Source organism: Colletes gigas, unplaced genomic scaffold (genome assembly GCF_013123115.1).
Source record: "Colletes gigas isolate AHSC1104 unplaced genomic scaffold, ASM1312311v1 Colletes_gigas_Sc00071, whole genome shotgun sequence".
Lineage (NCBI taxonomy): Eukaryota > Metazoa > Arthropoda > Insecta > Hymenoptera > Colletidae > Colletes > Colletes gigas.
In genome coordinates, this window is record NW_025106700.1 from 3,711 (window position 1) to 26,245 (window position 22,535).

Here is a 22,535-nt window from a genome sequence, read left to right on the forward strand (position 1 = left end):
TGGCTCCAGCGTCGTTATTTTGCATTCTTTATGAATAAATATATTTTTTTACACTTAACGACATGGTTAATAACATTCTTGAATATTATTATCTTACTTTTCCATTCATTCATAAAAAAAGAATAAAACATTAGGAAATTGGAATGAAAAAGCTCGTCAGAAACGAAATACACGATTTTTCTATGAAATTCTAGAATCTCTGAAAATATCCGACAGAAATAGAAGTACATTATTCGCGTGTAGGAACAAAAGATAAATAATCGATGGTAAGAAGTTTGATTTCATGGGAATAGGTTGTGGATGAAAATGGTTCAGGGACAAAACCACTGTAAAAACCTGAAATAAAGCGTTTCTTTGCGATTTTTTTTTGGATGGATTGAAAAGTGAGATTAACCATGTCGTTAAGTGGTAAAAAAAATATATTTATTCAAAAATAGTGCAAAATTACGACGCTGGAGCCATTTCTCGCGAGGTGCGTTTCGAATTTGAGGCGCAAGTGCTCGCCAATCACGTAAAAATTGATGTTTCAAAAATCCCCTGCGTATTCCTCTAGCTATACTAGTCTAGATCGAGAGAAAATTTGTTGTTTTTTTCCAGATACAAATTTACGTCAGTTACACTGCGTGATAGAGAGAGCCTCTGGTCCAAGCGCCTCGCATGAATGGCTCCAGCGTCGTTATTTTGCATTCTTTATGAATAAATATATTTTTTTACACTTAACGACATGGTTAATAACATTCTTGAATATTATTATCTTACTTTTCCATTCATTCATAAAAAATGAATAAAACATTAGGAAATTGGAATGAAAAAGCTCGTCAGAAACGAAATACACGATTTTTCTATGAAATTCTAGAATCTCTGAAAATATCCGACAGAAATAGAAGTACATTATTCGCGTGTAGGAACAAAAGATAAATAATCGATGGTAAGAAGTTTGATTTCATGGGAATAGGTTGTGGATGAAAATGGTTCAGGGACAAAACCACTGTAAAAACCTGAAATAAAGCGTTTCTTTGCGATTTTTTTTTGGATGGATGGAAAAGTAAGATTAACCATGTCGTTGAGTGGTAAAAAAAAAAATATTTATTCAAAAATAGTGCAAAATAACAACACTGGAGCTATTAACACGAGGTGTGTTCCGAATTTGAGGCGCTTTGCGGCACGCAGTGTAACTAACTTTGTATCAGGGGAAAAAAACAAACAATTTTCTCTTAATCTACATGAGTACAGCTAGAGAAATACATAGGGGATTTTCGAAACATTAATTTTTGTGTGATTGGCGAGCATTTGCGCCTCAAATTCAAAACGCGCCTCGCGAGAATGGCTCCAGCGTCGTAATTTTGCACTATATTTAAATAAATATTTTTTTTTAACACTTAACGACATATTTAATCTTACGTTTCCATGCATCCAAAAAAAAATTGCAAACAAACGCTTTATTTCAAGTTTTTACAGTGCTCTCACCCCTTAATATCGAAATTTGACCAATGTCTTTGTCATTGTTATTCAGTTTGACTTCTGCAATGTATTTTACTTTGCGAGGTCATGTTCTCGAAATGAAGATAAAAGAAAGGTTCATTTCCTCGTTTTCCACAAAAAGTCAGTTGAAACAGCTGGGTAAACCTGGCTATCGTGAACCTAGGACCCATTGACTTACATTGTTGTCTGAAAAGGGAGTACTATTCTTACGAGAACCTGACTACAAATCCAGTTAACTGTTTCGACCTCGTTGGAAAATGCGTATCTAAATTGTGACGCAGTAATGTATCGATAACGAGTATACTCGTCAAACACAAAACACGTGTAATATGATATTAGGTTGTAACAAAATAACTTTTATTTTTTTATTTCATTACCCACATTTATTTATTTACTTAAATTAACATAAATATTTTGCATACGAACGAAAGAAAACATGAAAAATCAATTTCTAACGTTAACGTGCTGTTAGAGAATGGTATTGAGCAAACCATGGTACAATGTATAATGGAACTTCGCACGTTGAACACCAATATATGACTCCGTATATGCTTCTGTGATGCTTAATAAAAGACAACGATACATTTACGAAAAATAATTCATACTATATGCGGTCTTTTTTATATTAATTATTCATAAACTTTTATTTGTTTCTCTTATTTCGACGGGTCTAAAAATATTTCAAACATCTTCAAGTTTACGAATAGATTTTAGTTTTCATTAAAATTGCAATTCAAACTGCAAATTGTCGCTACTTATTACTCATGACGAATATACTCGTCGTAACACAAAATTTTGCACTTTTTTCATGACGAGTATACTCGTCGGTAACAGCTAACTGGTTATTATGATTTCACTTGAGATAGAGGAGAACTACCTGACCAAATGACGGATGAGATCCTCTTATCGTTCTACATTTCGGTCAGGCGTTTCGAGTCATGGTTGGCGCTTGGACAAGTCAGTCGTCCAAGTAACAGTCTAGAAAGGAATGCTTCGTTCGATCGCAATAGAAAAACTAGTCAGCAAGATCAGTGATTCAGTGATAATAATACTCTAAACCGGAGAATTCACAAGAATTTCACGACAGTTGTAATTAAAGAGAATCAATTCGTAATTAAACATTTTCAAAATGGGTTCCATATTAAGTAATTTTTACGGGCATCCCGACGATGATGTCATTGATCCAAACATCGGATTAACAGGAAAGGAAAAGAGACTCGTAAAAGAAACTTTTCTGACGAGCTTTTTCAGTCCAATTTCCTAATGTTTTATTCTTTTTTTTTGAATGAATTGAAAAGTAAGATAGTAATATTCAAGAATGTTATTAACCATGTCGTTAAGTGTAAAAAAAATATATTTATTCTAAAAGAATGCAAAATAACGACGCTGGAGCCATTCGCGCGAGGCGCTTGAACCAAAGGCTCTCTCTATCACGCAGTGTAACTGACGTAAATTTGTATCTGGAAAAAAACAAAAAATTTTCTCTCGATCTAGACTAGCATAGCTAGAGAAACACGCAGGGGATTTTTGAAACATCAATTTTTACGTGATTGGCGAGCACTTGCGCCTCAAATTCAAAACACGCCTCGCGAGAAATGGCTCCAGCGTCGTAATTTTGCACTAAATTTGAATAAATATTTCTTTTTTAACACTCAACGACATGGTTAATCTTACTTTTCTATCTATACAAAAAAAAAAATTGCAAAGAAATGCTTTATTTCAGGTTTTTACAGTGGTCTTGCTCCTCAACCATTTTCATCTATAACCCTTTCCCATTGAAATCAAACTTCTTACCATCGATTATTTATTTTCTGTTGCAACCTACACGAATATTTCTATCGGATATTTTCAGACATTCTAGAATTTCACAGAAAAATCGTGTATCTCGTTTCTGACGAGCTTCTTCGTTCTACTTTCCCAAAGTTTTATTCTCGACTCGGCAGCAAAGAAACATGGCCACCATTTTCACATTTCGCGACTTTTACGAGAGGTATACTTACCGACGCACGAATAGCGTGTCTATAGAATTTTCGATGACACTTGACCCATCTTTGCTTATTCCAGAATTCTGAACTCAATATCAAGAAAATGTGTTTAATTGCACTAGCTGTAGTTTAGATAATTTCTTTTCTAACAGTCAACGTTTACCGATAACGTATCTATCGAACTATTCCTACCTATGCAATAAGTATAAATAAAGGGGAGAGAGATTGTTTCTCGAAGATAACGATTCTCGATGGGAACAGGAAATTACAAAATCGTGTTTAATCTCTTCAATGTGAGTCACTTGTACCCTGTACTTTGCACTTCGTTACGTTTACTTAAACGTACATTAATTAATAACAGTGGAAAGTAATTTGCTTTATCTTTTATAACAAAAGAAGAAATGTTAGACATTGGTGGGCAGAGACATTGCTGAATCAACTTTGTACTTGATCATAGAAACGTCACACTTTGGTATAATTCGTATAATAAATGTGTATATGCGTGTATTACATATCGTATTAACGTAGATAAAAATAATGTAAAATTAAAATGTATATTTATGTTTGATACGCGCAACAACGTTCCCTCGTTTTGTTTCGATAGTCTGTAACTGCACGAACGTGTAAAATGGTGCGTTTTATATACAGTACTTAATTCTCAGTGGCTATTAAAAATAAACGAAAGATTCGTTATCCCCGCGACTACGTCCAAGTTTCGTCTTTTCACGAAGCGAAAACTTGATAGATTTTCTCGAACGCCGCGTCGAGGGTTTTCCGCCATGCTTCGGCCACATCCGGCGTGAATTGTTTCCCCAATGCCTGGGAGAGAACTTCCAATACCACTTCCTTCAAATTCTGGAAAACCAAAGACATGCTTTCGGACAATTGTTTTTTTGCTTTGAAAACAAATTTTTCGGCGAAGTTACAAAATGTCAAATCGTTCGGGAAAAATTATTTTCGGTTGCGGGGGTTAATTACAATCATATTTGGTCAATACACATACCTCCGAAATTTTAAGCATTTTCGAGAAAAAAATTCGGGACTTTCTACAAATTTTTTAGCGAAATTAAACAATTCTAGACCGTTCTAAAAAAATTATTTTTGGCTGCGAGGGTTAATTGCAATCATTTTTTGTGAATAGAGATACCCCCAAAATCCTACGCTTTTTCGAGAAAAAAATTCAGCAAGGTGGCCAAATATTTTGACAAAATTAAAAAACTTAGAATCGTTCTAAAAAAATTTGTTTGGCTGCGGGGGTTAATTGCAATCATTTTTGGTGAATAGAGATACCCCCAAAATCCTACGCGTTTTCGAGAAAAAAATTCAGCAAGGTGGCCAAATATTTTGACAAAATTAAAAAACTTAGAATCGTTCTAAAAAAATTTGTTTGGCTGCGGGGGTTAATTGCAATCATTTTTGGTGAATAGAGATACCCCCAAAATCCTACGCGTTTTCGAGAAAAAAATTCAGCAAGGTGGCCAAATATTTTGACAAAATTAAAAAACTAAGAGTCGTTCTAAAAAAATTATGTTTGGTTGCAGGGATCAATTACAATCATTTTTGGTGAATAGAGATACCCTCAAAATCTTACGAATTTTCGAGATAAAAATTCGGGAATTTGGACAATTATTTCGGCAAAATTAAAAACTTCCGAATCGTTCGAAAAAAATTATTTTTGGTTGCAGGGGTTAATTACAATCGTTTTTTATCAATACACATATCCTTGAAATCCTACACACTTACGAGAAAAAAATTCAGGAAGGTGGACAAATGTTTTGATAAAATTAAAAAATTCTGAATCGTTCTAAAAAAATTCTTTTTGGTTACAGGGGTTAATTAAAATAACTTTCGGTCAATACATGTACCTCCGAAATTTTAAGCATTTTCGAGAAAAAAATTCGAGAATTTGGGCAAATTTTTCGGCGAAATTAAAAAATTTCAAATCGTTCTAAAAAAATTTGTTTGGTTGAGGGGGCCAATTTCAATCATATTTTATGAGTACACATACCCCCGAAATCCTACGCATTTTCGAGAAAAAAATTCTTTACCGAAAATATAATTTCTGGCCAGAAATGCTCCCTCAAAATTTCATGCAAATGTTTAAAATATCATAACTTCTGAGTGAATTGAAGGATTTTAATGTTTCACAATGCAAACAACGCTTATTTTAGTGAAGAATATGTGGAGATTCCAAGAATATTCGAAAAGTTGTCCCTTAATACTCCAAATTGAGAAAAACACTAGAAAAATGGTCCAATTTTCAGACGACTATAACTCATACAATAGTGAATATGTTCCAATGAAATTTAGCCTGGAAGTAAAGCTCATGGATACCTATAAAAAAGTATTGGACCACATTTTTGTAGAGCGTCAAACAAATGTATTAAAAATTAAGAACGAAATTTAAAAAAAAATTGATGGTGCCTAAATTTTTTAACGAAAATAAAAATACTAATCGTTCTGAAAAAATTATTTTTGGTTTTGAGGGTTAATTACAATCATTTTTGGCGAATACAAGTACCTTCGAAATCCTACGCACTTTCGAGAAAAAAAATTCTTTACCGAAAATATAGTGTGAGGTTAGAAATTTCATGCAAATGTTTAAAACATCATAACTTCTGAGTGGATTGAAGGATTTTAATGTTTCACAATGCAAACAACGCTTATTTTAGTGAAGAATATGTGGAGATTCCAAGAATATTCGAAAAGTTGTCCCTTAATACTCCAAATTGAGAAAAACACTAGAAAAATGGTCCAATTTTCAGACGACTATAACTCATACAATAGTGAATATGTTCCAATGAAATTTAGCCTGGAAGTAAAGCTCATGGATACCTATAAAAAAGTATTGGACCACATTTTTGTAGAGCGTCAAACAAATGTATTAAAAATTAAGAACGAAATTTAAAAAAAAATTGATGGTGCCTAAATTTTTTAACGAAAATAAAAATACTAATCGTTCTGAAAAAATTATTTTTGGTTTTGAGGGTTAATTACAATCATTTTTGGCGAATACAAGTACCTTCGAAATCCTACGCACTTTCGAGAAAAAAAATTCTTTACCGAAAATATAGTGTGAGGTTAGAAATTTCATGCAAATGTTTAAAACATCATAACTTCTGAGTGGATTGAAGGATTTTAATGTTTCACAATGCAAACAACGCTTATTTTAGTGAAGAATATGTGGAGATTCCAAGAATATTCGAAAAGTTGTCCCTTAATACTCCAAATTGAGAAAAACACTAGAAAAATGGTCCAATTTTCAGACGACTATAACTCATACAATAGTGAATATGTTCCAATGAAATTTAGCCTGGAAGTAAAGCTCATGGATACCTATAAAAAAGTATTGGACCACATTTTTGTAGAGCGTCAAACAAATGTATTAAAAATTAAGAACGAAATTTTAAAAAAAATTGATGGTGCCTAAATTTTTTAACGAAAATAAAAATACTAATCGTTCTGAAAAAATTATTTTTGGTTTTGAGGGTTAATTACAATCATTTTTGGCGAATACAAGTACCTTCGAAATCCTACGCACTTTCGAGAAAAAAAATTCTTTACCGAAAATATAGTGTGAGGTTAGAAATTTCATTCAAATGTTTAAAATATCATAACTTCTGAATGGATTGGAAAATTTTAATGTTCCAAAAGGCAAACAACGCTTATTTTACTGGAGAATATGTAGAAATTCCAAGAATATTCGAAAAGTTGTCCCTTAATATTCCAAATTGAGAAAAACACTAGAAAAATGGTCCAATTTGCAGACGACCATAACTTTTACAATAGCAAACATATCCCAATGAAATTTAGTGTGGAAGTAAAGCTCATGGATACCTACTAAAAAGTACTAAACAAAATTTCCATAGAAAGTCAAACAAATTTACCAAAAATGGAAAACGAATTTCTAAGAAAAATCGATCGGGGAAGAAATTTTTCGACTAAACAAAAAATCCAAATCGTTCTAAAAAAATTACTGTTGGTTTTGGAGGTCAATTACCATCATTTTTGGTGAATACAAATACCTCCTAAATCCCACACATTTTCGAGAAAAAAATTCGGGAATTTGGGCAAATTTTTCGACTAAAAAAATTTCAAATCGTTCTAAAAAAATTACTGTCGGTTTTGGAGGTCAATTACAATCATTTTGGGTGAATACAAATACCTCCTAAATCCTACACATATTCGAGAAAAAAATTCAGGACTTTGGGCAAATTTCTCGACTAAAAAAAAAATTTCAAATCGTTCTGAATAAATTACTGTCGGTCTTGGGGGTTAATTACCATCGTTTTTGGTGAATACAAATACCTCCTAAATCCTACACATTTTCGAGAAAAAAATTCAGGACTTTGGGCAAATTTCTCGACTAAAAAAAAAATTTCAAATCGTTCTGAAAAAATTACTGTCGGTCTTGGGGGTTAATTACCATCGTTTTTGGTGAATACAAATACCTCCTAAATCCTACACATTTTCGAGAAAAAAATTCGGGACTTTGGGCAAATTTCTCGACTAAAAAAAAAATTTCAAATCGTTCTGAAAAAATTACTGTCGGTCTTGGGGGTTAATTACCATCCTTTTTGGTGAATACAAATACCTCCTAAATCCTACACATTTTCGAGAAAAAAATTCGGGAATTTGGGCAAATTTTTCGACTAAAAAAAATTTCAAATCGTTCTAAAACAATTACTGTCGGTCTTGGAGGTCAATTACAATCATTTTTGGTGAATACAAATATCTCCTAAATCCTACACATTTTCGAGAAAAAAATTCGGGAATTTGGTCAAATATTTCGACTAAAAAAAAAATTTCAAATCGTCCTGAAAAAATTATTTTCGATCTTAGGGGTTAATTACCATCATTTTTGGTGAATACAAATATCTCCTAAATCCTACACATTTTCGACAAAAAAATTCGGGAATTTGGGCAAATTTTTCGACTAAAAAAAAAATATCAAATCGTTCTAAAAAAATTACTTTCGGTCTTGGGGGTCAATTACAATAATTTTTGGTGAATATAAGTACCTCCTAAATCCTACACATTTTCGAGAATAAAATTCGGGAATAAGAGCAAATTTTTCGACTAAAAAAAATTTCAAATCGTTCTGAAAAAATTATTTTCGATCTTGGGAGTTAATTACAATCATTTTTGGTCAATACAATTACCTCCTACATCCTACACATTTTCGAGAAAAAAATTCAGAAAGAAGGCCAAATTTTTCGACTAAAAAAAAAATTTCAAATCGTTCTAAAAAAAATTATTTTCGATCTTGGGGGTTAATTACAATCATTTTTTTATGAATACACATACATGTTTGTTATGAAAACATCGTTTCAGAAGAAAATCAGTTTTAGCCACGTTGTTGTCGTCGCTTCGAATTAAATTCTGATAGAAAATTTCAACATTTTTTATAAAATCTCGCGATTATTGTTAATTTTCTATTATTCATACCTGAAATTCCTCTTTTCTTTGACCGCGATTCTTATGCCTCTGGGCCAAGCCGATTAAACTTGCCTCCATTAATCCTGGGTCATGCAAGGAATCGATAACATTACTTAACGCCGTAATTACGCTAGCACAATGAGCCTGAAAACTTTTATTATTTGGCAGTTCGTTCATTGGAATGTCCTTGAAGGCAGTAAAGTACCGCTGATATTCTGGATATTTTTTAAAGAATCTGAAAATGATCGTTTATAAAATCATAAACAGCAAGTACTTCAAGAGTTGCATCAGAACTGTTTTCTAACGCATTTCTTCTGACGCAAGAATCGATTACGTAAATTATCAAGTTGATCTGTGATCTCGAAGGTTATCGTAACGCTTTTAAAGAAATTCCAGCCATTCGCGTTGAATGAACAGAGTGTATCGATATTTGTAATTAGAAAATGTTTGTAAATTAGAAATGGACGGGAAATTGGTGATTTTATTTTTTCAAAAAAACGATGCGATGTTCATTACTTAAAGAATTCTTATTTCGTCAAGAAAAGTGCCACTTACGCGGTCATTACTGCGATTCCGGACCCAACTTCGTCCTTTCTTATCACAGCCCACGTGTTCTTCACCAATTTCTTTTGTTTTTCCGTCAATCCCGTCGCCTGATCGATTCTGTTGTCGTCCGTCGAGATCCCGAACAAACGAAGGAACGTATCCATCTTCGAAATCCTTTTTGGGGGAAAAAAAAAAAACGAAAAAACAGATCGTCAAGACGATAATTATTTTTCGAAGCTTCTCGAAACGTGACATCTTCGGGAAATTAATTTTCATTGGGCATTCATTTGAAAACTAGTCGAAACAAGAATTTCGTATCTGATTTTTCTATCAAATATGATATTTCATAACAATTTTTATCAAATATAATATTTCATAATAATTTTACTGTACTCGATCGTAAACTAAGGAAACTTGATGATCGAGGGTATTCGAGGTCGCTGATATCGCATCGAAAGTGAAATATTAGATCTTCAAGATCGATGGCTTCACGATGCAACATAGTACGAAAGGTTTCGAATTTATAATTTTACAGGGGAAGAACTGTCGTCGAGATATTTAAGCAAAGACTTTTTTAACTGACTTTTGTTTTGTTTTCGTCGGGTACCTATTGCTTTCCAGATCACTGTGCAATGGTTCAGAGGATCGTTGGATAGATCGATCTGTCTAGATCGCGTCGCGTTTCGCCGGTTATCAGGGGGCAAGCGGTCAATTCTCGTCACTGCAATTACCGTAATTCTGTATGATATGTCACGTGCCACGATACCGTCGCGTCGTTTAAATTCGCTCAATCGCTGACACGGTTGGACGACGACTAACTCGCTCCTCGAGCCCGACTAACCGCTCTGCCTATCTAATGCTATTTTAAATATATCCCCTCCACTTTATCGCCGCTATTATGCCACGCGTTTAAACGATTAAACGATTAAGCCTATTTACACCTATCAACAATCAACCAATTAAAGATCGGTCAACCGATTTCTCTGCTACAGGCCATTGGTCGCTGAACTCGCTATTACTGACCTATATGTACATTACGTAAAATAAGTACCCAGGAATTTGTAAATAAAACTCAAATTGCTAACTTAATCATCGAAATTTATTTTGTCGCCTTCAAAATAGACCCCATCAGAAGCAATGCACATACGCCAACGCTTCTCTCAGTATTCAAAACACTTTTTAAACGCTGAAGAAGGTGCGCCTTCAGCTCCTTCTGCGTATTTTCTTTTATGGCCTCTGTCGACTCTAAACGCCATCCTCGAAGGGGTAGTTTGAGTTTCGGAAATAAGAAAAAGTCACAGGGGACCATATCTGGTGAACACGGTGTTTGTTCGATCACGTTTGTTGAGTTCTTGGCCAAAAATTCGCGTACCAAGATCGATGTGTGCGACGGAGCATTATCGTGGTGCAGGATCCAAGAATTGTTTTTCCACGCATCCGGCCGTTTCCGACGAATATTTTCACGCAAGCGTCTCGTGACGCTCAAATAATATTCTTTATTTACTGTTTGTCCATCTGGAAGGAATTCCGAATGAACAACACCACGATAATCAAAGAAAACGGTGAGCATGACCTTAATTTTCGAGCGACTTTGACGCGGTTTTTTAGGGTTTGGTTCATTCTCTAAGCGATATTCCGAAGATTGTTGACTTGTTTGCGTATCGTACTCATAAACCCATGTTTCATCATCGGTTATGATGCGTTTCATGAAGGTAAAGTCACTAGAAGCTTGTGAAATCATGTCTTCAACAACTGCTTTTCGATGTTCTTTTTGCAGAAGATTCAGCTCCTTCGGAACAAGTCGTGCAGCGACGCGTCTCGTGCCCAAAACTTCAGTTAAAATGTTATGCACGGACGTGTGAGGAATTTCCACTTCATGAGCCAGCTCTCTAACACTCAGACGACGATTATCGATGACCATTTTTTTTATCTTTTCGATGTTTTCGTCGGTCGAAACCATTGGTCGGCCGGCACGCGGCAAATCTTGCACTTCTTCTCGGCCCTCTTTAAATGCCTTGCACCATTCGTATGTTTGCGTTTTTGATAGGCACCACTTACCATAGGCTTTCTGTAACATTTTTAATGCTTCGACAGAAGAAATTTCGTTAGAAACGCAAAATTTAAGGCAAATTCTTTGGTCGACAGTTATTTCCATCGCAAAAATCGCAGTGCACACTCGAGATCGACTGGTGTAAATAACTGCCGTGAACACACTGGTTCTCATATTGCGATCAAATTTAGCGTAACAACTGAATACAATGTTGCCTACTTACACACAAAAATTTGTTTCAATAAATGCACTGTGGGATTTGAAAGTGAGATATTCCGGGAACTTATTTTACACAATGTATGCATATAGGTTTTGCACGGCAAATTAATCATTTTGCAGATCATATTCGCGATATTGCGAATTAAGTTTTTCCAGAGATTTGTGAAAATTTTTATTACATATATGTGATAATTTGTTTGTGAAGTCCCGATTATCCGGAACGTACGACTATTATTCGGTAAATGTTACGGATTATACTTGACACGAACAAAGTAATCCATTCAGCAGTGACGTAAATAGTAAACAGTTGACCAATAAGGCGTAGGGAATTTTATAAATAAATTTGTAGGTGGAGAATATATTTCAGCAAAAAAAAAATTTCATATTATTCTGAAAAAACTATTTTCTGTTGCGGGGCTCAATTGCAATCATTTTTGGTCAGTAGACATACTCTCGAAATCCTACGCAATTTTGAGAAAAAAAATTTAATAAATGGACTTTTTCGGCGAAACTGAAAAGTTTCAAATTATTCTGAAAAAATTATTTTCGGTTGCAGGGGTCAATTACAATAATTTTTGGTGAATAGACATACCCTCGAAATCCTACTCACTTTTGAGAAAAAAATTCGAGAATGTATAAAATTTTTCAGCAAAATTAAAAAATTTCAAATCATTTTGGAAAAATTAGTTCCAGTTGCAGAGGTCAATTACGATCATTGTTGGTCATTAGACATACCCTCGAAATCCTAAGCAGTTTCAAGAAAAAAAATTCATTACTGAAGATATAATGTCTGATCATAACTGTCTGTTACCCTGAAAATTAAAAAGTTTCAAATCATTCTGGAAAAATTATTTTCATTTGCGGGGACATATTACAATCATTTTTTGTCATTAGCCATACCCACGAATTCCTACGCAGTTTCGAGAAAAAAAATTCAATAGCTGCAGAAATTTGTCAGCGAAGTTAAAAAATATCAGATCGTTCTAAAAAAATTATTTTCAATTACGGGGATCAATTGCAATCATATTTGGTCTATTGACATACTCTTGAAATCTTACGCAGTTTCGAGAAAAAAAATTCAATAGCTACACAAATTTTTCAGCGAAGTTAAAAAATTTCAAATCATTCTGGAAAAATTATATTCAGTAGGGTGGGCCAATTACAATCATTTTTTGTGAATAGACATAACTTCGAAATCCTACGCATTTTTGAGAAAAAAATTCATTATTAAAATATAATGTCTGACTATAACTGTCTGTTACTCTGAAAATTGAAAAGTTTTCAATAATTCCGGAAAAATTATTTTCATTTGCGGGGACCTATTACAATCATTTTTTGTCATTAGCCATACCCCCGAAATACTACGCAGTTTCTAGAAAAAAAATACAATAGCTGCAGAAATTTTTCAACGAAATTAAAAAATTTCAAATCATTCTGGAAAAATTATTTTCAATTGTGGGGATCAATTGCAATCATATTTGGTCTATAGGCATACCCTCGAAATCCTACACATTTTCGAGAAAAAAATTCATTATTAAACTATAATGTCTGATCATAACTGTCTGTTACCCTGAAAATCGAAAAGTTTCCAATAATTCCGGAAAAATTATTTTCATTTGCGGGGACCTATTACAATCATTTTTTGTCATTAGCCATACCCTCGAAATATTACGCAGTTTCGAGAAAAAAAATTCAATAGCTGCAGAAATTTTTCAACGAAATTAAAAAATTTCAAATCATTCTGGAAAAATTATTTTCAGTAGGGTGGACCAATTACAATCATTTTTTGTGAACAGACATACCCTCGAAATCCTACGCATTTTCGAGAAAAAAATGAATTATTAAAATATAATGTCTGACCATAACTGTCTCTTACCCTGAAAATGCGTATCTTTAAAACATCGTAACTTCCGAACGGATTGGAGGATTTTAATGTTTCAAAATGCAAACCCCGCGTATTTTGGCGGAGAATATTCTAAAAATTCTAAGAATGTCCGAAAAATATTGGTCGGATTGACTGCATAGTCAATTTGATATTCTTAGTTTGAAGAAATAGTTCGTTACGTTTGGAACGGAACGTGCAATGATTGAAGAGTAACTTGTTCAAGACAAAAGCAACTGCACTCGCACCTGTCAGGTGGCATAATTGCAACATCGATTCACGTGCTTCGCATTTCATTCACGTACAGATTCTAACAATAAGAATGGTAAGGCCATCAAGCTTGCGTTCGATGCTTCGTACTCAGCGACGAAGATACGGTTTCTTCTCGCTGGGAGAATCGAACTTTTTAGCGTTCGGATTACTAACACTGAAATGTTCCTTTTCAGGTACAAGTACGGGAAACATGGAAGAAAATGGATGTGCCAAGGGGAAACAGAAAATTCGCCCGCAATTAATAGCTAGTATCATAAGTAAATATTCTTTAACAAATTTATACTAGGCTAGAAATATTCTGACGCTCTTACAGCGGTAAAATAATTGTTCGTTTACCCGATTAAAATAAATGACGACTGAACTTTTACTAATACCTTTGTTGGAAACTTCCTGTTCCATAAAAACATAGCGAATTCATATTCCGTACGCGTGGAACTATTTGGTTATTCGAATCATACAAGAGAAAACGTGATTGGTCTCGTCAAGTTGCTGGGATTATATCAAAGTTCGCAACAAAGCTACTTGCGTCGACCGGAAATTATATTAATGGAATTCTTTCGAAATAAATAAGTATGAGATATTAATCGACATAGTACATATCACGGTTTAAACTGTCGACAACGAGTTTTGTATTCTTTTAACGAGAAAACGAATGGAAATTTAGTAGTTTATAGCTTAAAGTTCGCAACAAAGCTACTTGCGTCGACCGGAAATTATATTAATGCAATTCTATCGAAATAAATAGAGGGTGTTCGACCACTCCTGAGAAAAATTTAATTGGAAGATTCTAGAGGGCAAAATAAGACGAAAATCAAGAATGTTAATTTGTTGATCGAGGTATTGTTAAAAAGTTATTAAAAAATTTAATTAAAAAATTTGAAATCATTCACGGAAAAAATATTTCTGGTTGCGGGGGTCAATTACAATCATTTTTGGTGAACAGACATATCCCCGAAATCCTACACACTTTCGAGAAAAAAATTTAGGAAAGTGGACAAATGTTTTGACAAAATTAAAAAATTCCGAATCGTTCTACAAAAATTATTTTTGGTTGGAAGGGTTAATTACAATCATTTTTTATCAATACACATACCCTCGAAATCCTACGTATTTTCGAGAAAAAAATTCGGGAATTTCTATAAATTTTTTGGCGAAATTAAACAGTTCTAGACCGCTTTAAAAAAATTATTTTTGATTGCAGGAGTTAATATCAATCATTTTTGGTCAATACACATATCCTCGAAATCCTACACACTTTCGAGAAAAAAATTTAGGAAAGTGGACAAATTTTTCAACAAAATTAAAAAATTTCAAATCGTTCTGGAAAAATTATTTTTGGTTGCAGGGGTTAATTATAATCATTAATGGTCCATACACATACCCCCAAAATGATAAGCATTTTCGAGAAAAAAATTCGGGAATTTCTATAAACTTTGAGTGAAATTAAAAAATTTTAGATCGATCTAAAAAAATTATTTTTGGTTGCAGGAGTTAATTACAATCATTTTTGGTCAATACAAATACTCTCGAAATCCTACGTACTTTCGAGAAAAAAATTCATTACCCAAAATATAATGTCTGATCATAACTGTCTGTTACCCTAAAAATTGAAAACTTTCAAATCATTCTGGAAAAATTATTTCCAGGTGCAGGGATGAATTATAATCAGTTTTGGTCATTAGAAATACCCCGAAATTCTACGTAGTTTCAAGAAAAAAAATTCATTACTGAAAATATGTCTGATCATAACTGTTTATCACCCTAAAAATTAAAAAATTTCAAATCGTTTTGAAAAAATTATTTTTGGTTGCAGGGGTTTATTACAATCATTTTTGGTCAATACACATATCCGCGAATTCCTACACACTTTCGAGAAAAAAATTTAGGAAAGTGGACAAATTTTTCAACAAAATTAAAAAATTTCAAATCGTTCTGGAAAAATTATTATTGGTTGCAGGGGTTAATTATAATCATTAATGGTCCATACACATACCTCCGAAATGTTAAGCATTTTTGAGAAAAAAATTCGGGAATTTCTATAAACTTTGAGCGAAATTAAAAAATTTTAGACCGCTCTAAAAAAATTATTTTTGGTAGCAGGAGTTAATTACAATCATTTTTGGTCAATACACATACCCTCGAAATTCTACGTACTTTCGAGAAAAAAATTCATTACCCAAAGTATAATGTCTGATCATAAAGTCTGTTACCCTAAAAATTAAAAAATTTCAAATCATTCTGGAAAAATTATTTCCAGGTGCAGGGATGAATTATAATCAGTTTTGGTCATTAGAAATACCCCGAAATTCTACGTAGTTTCAAGAAAGAAAATTCATTACTGAAAATATGTCTGATCATAACTGTTTCTCACCCTAAAAATTAAAAAATTTCAAATCGTTTTGAAAAAATTATTTTTGGTTGCAGGGGTTTATTACAATCATTTTTGGTCAATACACATATCCTCGAAATCCTAAGCTCTTTCGAGAAAAAAATTCTTTACCGAAAATATACTCTGTGGCCAAAAATGTTTCTATAACTTCTCAACGAAGCCTCAATCAACAAATTAGTATCCTCGATTTTCGTCTTATTTTGGCCTCTAGAATCTCCCTTTAAAATTTTTAATTTAAACTATCGACAACGTGGTTTGTATTTTTTAACGAGAAATCGAATTTAACTGTTTATATCTTACACATAATGAATCTTTTACAGTAAACATATCGGTACTCTCGTGTGGAGCTTGCTATGCCTATTCGATGTCCAATTCCACCAAGGTTCCGAAACAGGAAAAATGGATAAGCCTCGGTGTGCCATTAGGCGCCCTCATCGGTCCGATCGCGTCTGCTTTACTGATAGATCGAATAAGCAGGAAATGGTTCCTCTATCTGACATCGATACCATTCATCGCCTGTTGGGTTCTCGCCTTCGTGGTCAAAACTTGGACACTGCTTTTAGTGGGTAGACTGCTTGCCGGTGTTTCGGTTGGAGCCATTTTCTCCGTGGTTCCCCTGTATCTTGGTGAAATTGTCGAGACGAAAATCAGAGGGGTCGTCGGCACGATGATACCCGTCTTCTTCAATATAGGATTTCTGCTCGTACAAGGAGTCCATGCGATGAAAATAGACCCAAAGGTAACGCAACTCTTTAAGGCGGTAGTCTCGTGTGAGACCTCAAAAAAATTAATTCATTTTTTGGAAGAAAAATTTTAATGGGAGATTCTAGAGGCCAAAATAAGACGAAAATCAAGAATACCAATTTGTTGATGGAGGTTTCGTTAAAAAGTTATTGACAATTAAATTCAAAAATTTCAAATCGTTCTGGAAAAATTATTTTCGGTTGCGGGGGTCAATTACAATTATTTTTTGTCATTACACACACCCTCGAAATTCGACGCACTTTCGAGAAAAAAATTGGAGTAGATGCTGAAATTTTTCGGCGAAAAAAAATATTTCAAATTATTCTAAAAAAATTGTTTTCGGTTGTGGGGGTCAATTACAATTATTTTTGGTCATTACACACACACTCGAAATCCTACTCACTTTCTAGTAAAAAATTCGAGAAAGTGTGAAATTTTTCGACGAAAAAGAAATTTTTCAAATCGTATTGGAAAAATTATTTTCGATTGCGAGGGTCACTTACAATCATTTTTGGTCGATATACAAACCCCCGAAATTCTACGCACTTTCGAGAAACAAATTTGAGTAGGTGGACAAATTTGCCAAAATTAAAAAATTTGCAATCGTTCTGGAAAAATTATTTTTGTTTGCTAGCGTAAATTGCAATCATTTTTAGTCAATATACATACCACCGAAATCCGACGCGCTTTCGAGAAAAAAATTCTTTTTCGAAAATATAATGTTAGGTTAGAAATGTTTCCCTGAAATTCCATGCATATGTTTAAAAAACCATAACTCCTGTAGGGATTGAAGGATTTTAATGTTCCAAATTGTAAATGACGCGTATTTTAGTGAAGAATATATAGAAATTCTAAAAATATTCGAAAAGCTGTTCCTTGACATCTTAAAATGAGAAAAAGCCCATAAAAGTGGTTCAATTTTCAAACGGCCTTAACTCCTACAATAGCGAACGTATCTCATTGAAATTTTTTGTTAAAGTAGAGCTCATGGGTACCTACAAAAAGGTATTAAACAACATCTCTGTAGGGCGTCAAATAAAATTACTAAAAATGAAAAACGAATTTTTAAGAAAAATCGACCCCTTTTTCGGCGAAAATGAAATGTTTCGAATCGTTTTGGAAAAATTATTTTCGGTTGCGAGGGTCAATTACAATCATTTTCGGTGGATAGACATACCCCCGAAATCCTACCCACTTTCTAGAAAAAAATTCAAGAAGGTGTGAAATTTTTCGACGGAAAAAAAAAATTTCAAATCGTTTTGGAAAAATTATTTTCGGTTGCGGGGGTCAATTACAATCATTTTTGGTGAATAGACATACCCTCGAAATTCTGCGCATTTTTTAGAAAAAATTTCGTCTTATTTTTGCCTCTAGAGTCCCCCATTAAAATGTTACCTTGCATACAAACGTTTAAAATATCATAACTTCAGGACAGATTGGGGGATTTTAATGTTTCAAAAGGCAAACAACGCATATTTTAGTGGAAAATATGTAGAAATTCCAAGAATATTCGAAAAGCTGTTCCTTGACATCTTAAAATGAGAAAAACCCCATAAAAGTGGTTCCATTTTCAAACGGCATTTAATATCGTTTTTCTAAAAAACTATTATCTTTATGATAAAAATCAATAGGACATAAAATGTGTATTTTGATGAGATCTTCAACTTTTATCTGAAGTGTTTTTCAAAATACCCATTATTTACGGAAGTAAATAAAAAAACCATGATTTTTATGTTTTGAGCATTTAATATCGTTTTTCTCAAAAACTACTATTTGTATGACAAAAATGAATAGGTCTTAAAGTGTGTATTTTGATGAGATCTTCAACTTTTATCTGAAGTGTTTTTCAAAATACCCATTATTTACGGAAGTAAATAAAAAAACCATGATTTTTATGTTTTGAGCATTTAATATCGTTTTTCTCAAAAACTACTATTTGTATGACAAAAATGAATAGGTCTTAAAGTGTGTATTTTGATGAGATCTTCAACTTTTATCTGAAGTGTTTTTCAAAATACCCATTATTTACGGAAGTAAATAAAAAAACCATGATTTTTATGTTTTGAGCATTTAATATCGTTTTTCTCAAAAACTACTATTTGTATGACAAAAATGAATAGGTCTTAAAGTGTGTATTTTTATGAGGTCTTCAACTTTTATCTGAAGTGTTTTTCAAAATACCCATTATTTACGGAAGTAAATAAAAAAACCATGATTTTTATGTTTTGAGCATTTAATATCGTTTTTCTCAAAAACTACTATTTGTATGACAAAAATGAATAGGTCTTAAAGTGTGTATTTTTATGAGATCTTCAACTTTTATCTGAAGTGTTTTTCAAAATACCCATTATTTACGGAAGTAAATAAAAAAACCATGATTTTTATGTTTTGAGCATTTAATATCGTTTTTCTAAAAAACTATTATCTGTATGATAAAAATCAATAGGACATAAAATGTGTATTTTGATGAGATCTTCAACTTTTATCTGAAGTGTTTTTCAAAATACCCATTATTTACGGAAGTAAATAAAAAAACCATGATTTTTATCATTTTTTCATGGTTTCCGCTTTGAAAGTAATATTTGCGCCAATTTTCACTATCATACTCGTAATCAGCATGCCAAAATACATAAGAATCCAAGGTATAACAAAAATCGAAAGTCCTTCTCGATAGTACACCTCATGTTTACTGCGGGCGTAATAAAAACGTGAAAGGTAAATAAAAATTAACGAAAAATTTATTTCGTATCCCCAAAAAGTAGTTCAATAACTTGCGAAAATTAATTATAGCGTCAGATGTATCATTTAGTTAAAAAAAAAATTAATAAAGGTGTGTTGAGGAATGCAGTGTCGCCACCTATGAGACCGATCCGAATGGGACTCCCCCGCGCGACGACTAGAAATAATCCAATGTAAACATTTCTCAATCCGTTTCTATAAAACATTATTTCGTTACACTTTGCAATTTATTGTTTCAGATACTATCCATCGTTTGTTTGGCGCCAACTGTGGTATTCATGTTAACGGCTATATGGTTACCGGAATCGCCATACTACTACCTGAAGAAAAAGAAGGAGAAGCACGCCAACCTGTCCTTGATATGGCTGAGAAACACGACAGACAACAAACGAGAGCTAGAGGAAATCTCCGAATTCGTAAAGACGGAAGAGAAGGAAGGATTGAAAGAACTATTCACGGACTGTGCGAACAGAAGAGCACTTTTGTTGGTGTTGCTGTTACTGGCGGCTCAACAACTCTCCGGATTCCTAACTATCCAATCGCGTTTAGATCATCTATTGAAAGAAATACCTTTTAAAATAAGGAACGCGCACGTTCTTCTTATATTGACCGCGGTGGCCATAGCGATAGGTATACTATCCTCGTTCGTCGTCGACAGAATCGGTAGAAAGCCCCTGTTTTTGGTATCAGGTTATGTCACTGGTCTGTGCCTCTGCCTCCTAGCAACCTACTTCCTCCTCAGCAAAAAAATGAACCTGAGCAGCTTTGGTTGGGCGCCCCTAGCCATTATTCTTGTTTATTATATTTTCCTTTCCATCGGTTTGGCCCCCATACCAGCAATCGTGTCTTCGGAAATCTTCTCGATGAAAGTGAGACATTGGGCGACCATGGTCACGGGTATTTGCGGAGCCTTCCTGTACATAATCGTAGCCCAATGTTACCCGCTTATCATCGACGCTGGGGGCTATCCAGTGATACTTTACGTGTTCGGTGTTATCGAACTTGTCATAGCCACTGCTGCGGCTGTCGTTATGCCGGAAACGTCCCGTAAATCTTTCAAGGAAATCCAGGATATTCTAAAGAAACGCAGCTGCAAGCCGAAGGAAAAGATCACGGAAGAACACACGAAACCCGAAATGATCACGGAGGAAAATTAATGAACCACATATTCGTTTAATTTATTAATGTTTTTTTTGTTTTTTCTAATTGTCTTTTTAACGCCAACTACCCGCAACAAATTTACGTGCAACAGGAATAGTATGTAACAACAAAGGTCATTAAAGATTTCATTATATTTTGTTATGTAATTAATGCAAAATTGTGATCTTCGGATGGAGCAACCCCTCAGCCACGTCTTTGACTGCCTACGCTCTCTCAAAAAATACCATCCTTTTAATAAACAACAACAAAACAAGCATTCATGATAATTATTTAGACGGTACAGAAATAAAACATGTTCCGTCGCCAGCGAGCTGTTTCTGTTAAGCCCGCCTAATTTCAAATAAACGACAACAGTAACGAAATATTATAATATTCAGTTTTATTTACTTTTGGTACATTTATCGTGTAGAATGCTGAATTTATTTACAAATACACAGAAATACAATTTCAAGCAGTGACCTTCTCCAACGTGTCTGCATACTGAAACTCTACGCTGTTCTCATACTCGCACATATCCAACGCAATTATGCAACTCTCACGTACAACTCTTTTGTTATCGTTCAGATACTTGCGTAATATTTTGAAACAATCCGGAGTGGCGATGGAGCCTAAAGCCTCTGCACACTCGTGTCGCACCATTTCATTTTCCTCCGCATCCTCCAAAGAAGCTTGCAAATATGGCACGCAGATTTCTTCTTGCAGCTGTCCAAGAACAAAAGCTATTTCATGCCTAAATAAAGCACTGCCCGCTTTTAAACCTATAAACACAAAACGGTATTAACGTTCAATACGATAGAATCTTTTGATATTATTCGATTTACCTTCGCTAAGAGCAAGAATGCTTTTTTGTGTACGTATATTCCTTAAAGAGAACATAGTTCTATATCTTTCGAACAACGGAGTGGTTTCGCTTAAAAGAATGCCCTTTAACTTATCGACGTCTGTGATTTCAGCCGGTGGTGCCGGATCCACCGACATGTAAGGGCTCTTTTCTAAATTTATCGGAGTGTAATGCGATTTTAACCATCGCAGTCGACACAACGCCAACTGACAGGTTTCCGCTACCTCAGGTACACAGTCTTTGCTATAGTCTTCTAATACCGGTATTACGCTGGTTTCGCCTATCGCGCCTAAAGCTTCGCCTGAAGCAAACAAAACTCTTCGTAAATGAATCTACGATTGAAAATTAAATATAACGTACCTGCTTCGTGGCGAACCATCGGTTCTTGCGTAATGTCTGTTAATACCTCTATAAGAATGGGTATAGCGTAAGGATCTTGCATCTGACCAAGACAGTACGCGAGTTCGTGCTTTAACAATGCTGATTCATCTTTGAAACATTTATGAATTTGTTCTATGGCCTTAGAGCCGCCAATATTTTTTAAAGTGAACAACGCGCGAAATCTTTCCTTAAGCGGACGACTCTTGTCGTTTAATACACGACCTATCGCAACAATCTCATTTTCGCTCACTTCCAACATATTTTTTTTTCTCGAATTTTTAGTTAATTTTTTCAACCTTTAATCGAATATCACTGTACCGTCGATTTAGGAAATTTCAGGACAGATATCGACCTTGACACTTCTTTACGCGACGATTATAAAAGATCTTTGAATTTGGAACCCT

General features: G+C 33.9%; 3 protein-coding genes across 5 annotated transcripts; 1 reads left to right on the forward strand and 2 right to left on the reverse strand.

The window, feature by feature from the left end:
• Positions 1 to 3,226: 3,226 nt before the first annotated feature.
• On the reverse strand, positions 3,227 to 10,324 carry LOC122403720 (globin-like). 3 transcript variants are annotated; one of them, XM_043407435.1, is made up of 4 exons: positions 10,060 to 10,324; positions 9,462 to 9,626; positions 8,916 to 9,141; positions 3,227 to 4,322 (listed from the first exon to the last, which is right to left on the reverse strand). In XM_043407435.1, the coding sequence occupies exons 2-4, from the start codon at positions 9,614 to 9,616 to the stop codon at positions 4,191 to 4,193; spliced, it is 513 nt and encodes a 170-aa protein (XP_043263370.1). In that variant the 5' UTR covers positions 9,617 to 9,626; positions 10,060 to 10,324; the 3' UTR covers positions 3,227 to 4,190. The 3 variants fall into 3 exon arrangements, with proteins under 3 accessions (XP_043263370.1, XP_043263368.1, XP_043263367.1); XM_043407433.1 differs by having other exon boundaries at positions 10,036 to 10,324; XM_043407432.1 differs by having other exon boundaries at positions 3,228 to 4,322; positions 10,184 to 10,317.
• A 3,705-nt stretch (positions 10,325 to 14,029) lies between these two features.
• Positions 14,030 to 20,929, forward strand: LOC122403715 (facilitated trehalose transporter Tret1-like). Its single transcript, XM_043407424.1, has 3 exons — positions 14,030 to 14,133; positions 16,586 to 17,004; positions 19,988 to 20,929. Exons 1-3 carry the CDS (start codon positions 14,067 to 14,069, stop codon positions 20,903 to 20,905), a joined length of 1,404 nt encoding a protein of 467 aa, XP_043263359.1. The 5' UTR covers positions 14,030 to 14,066; the 3' UTR covers positions 20,906 to 20,929.
• Positions 20,930 to 21,356: 427 nt separating this feature from the next.
• Positions 21,357 to 22,390, reverse strand: LOC122403717 (deoxyhypusine hydroxylase). Its single transcript, XM_043407427.1, has 3 exons — positions 22,111 to 22,390; positions 21,731 to 22,051; positions 21,357 to 21,667 (listed from the first exon to the last, which is right to left on the reverse strand). Exons 1-3 carry the CDS (start codon positions 22,388 to 22,390, stop codon positions 21,357 to 21,359), a joined length of 912 nt encoding a protein of 303 aa, XP_043263362.1.
• Positions 22,391 to 22,535: the final 145 nt, after the last annotated feature.

Coding starts and splice junctions, on each gene's coding strand:
- LOC122403720 (XM_043407435.1), bottom strand. CDS start 9,616: ATGGATACGTTCCTTCGTTTGTTCGGGATCTCGACGGACGACAACAGA. Junction 9,142..9,461: donor GGAATCGCAGTAATGACCGC/GTAAGTGGCACT, acceptor GATCATTTTCAG/ATTCTTTAAAAAATATCCAG. Junction 4,323..8,915: donor AAAGAAAAGAGGAATTTCAG/GTATGAATAATA, acceptor TTGGTTTTCCAG/AATTTGAAGGAAGTGGTATT.
- LOC122403715 (XM_043407424.1), top strand. CDS start 14,067: ATGGAAGAAAATGGATGTGCCAAGGGGAAACAGAAAATTCGCCCGCAA. Junction 14,134..16,585: donor ATTAATAGCTAGTATCATAA/GTAAATATTCTT, acceptor AATCTTTTACAG/TAAACATATCGGTACTCTCG. Junction 17,005..19,987: donor CGATGAAAATAGACCCAAAG/GTAACGCAACTC, acceptor TTATTGTTTCAG/ATACTATCCATCGTTTGTTT.
- LOC122403717 (XM_043407427.1), bottom strand. CDS start 22,390: ATGTTGGAAGTGAGCGAAAATGAGATTGTTGCGATAGGTCGTGTATTA. Junction 22,052..22,110: donor GATGGTTCGCCACGAAGCAG/GTACGTTATATT, acceptor TGTTTGCTTCAG/GCGAAGCTTTAGGCGCGATA. Junction 21,668..21,730: donor CATTCTTGCTCTTAGCGAAG/GTAAATCGAATA, acceptor TTGTGTTTATAG/GTTTAAAAGCGGGCAGTGCT.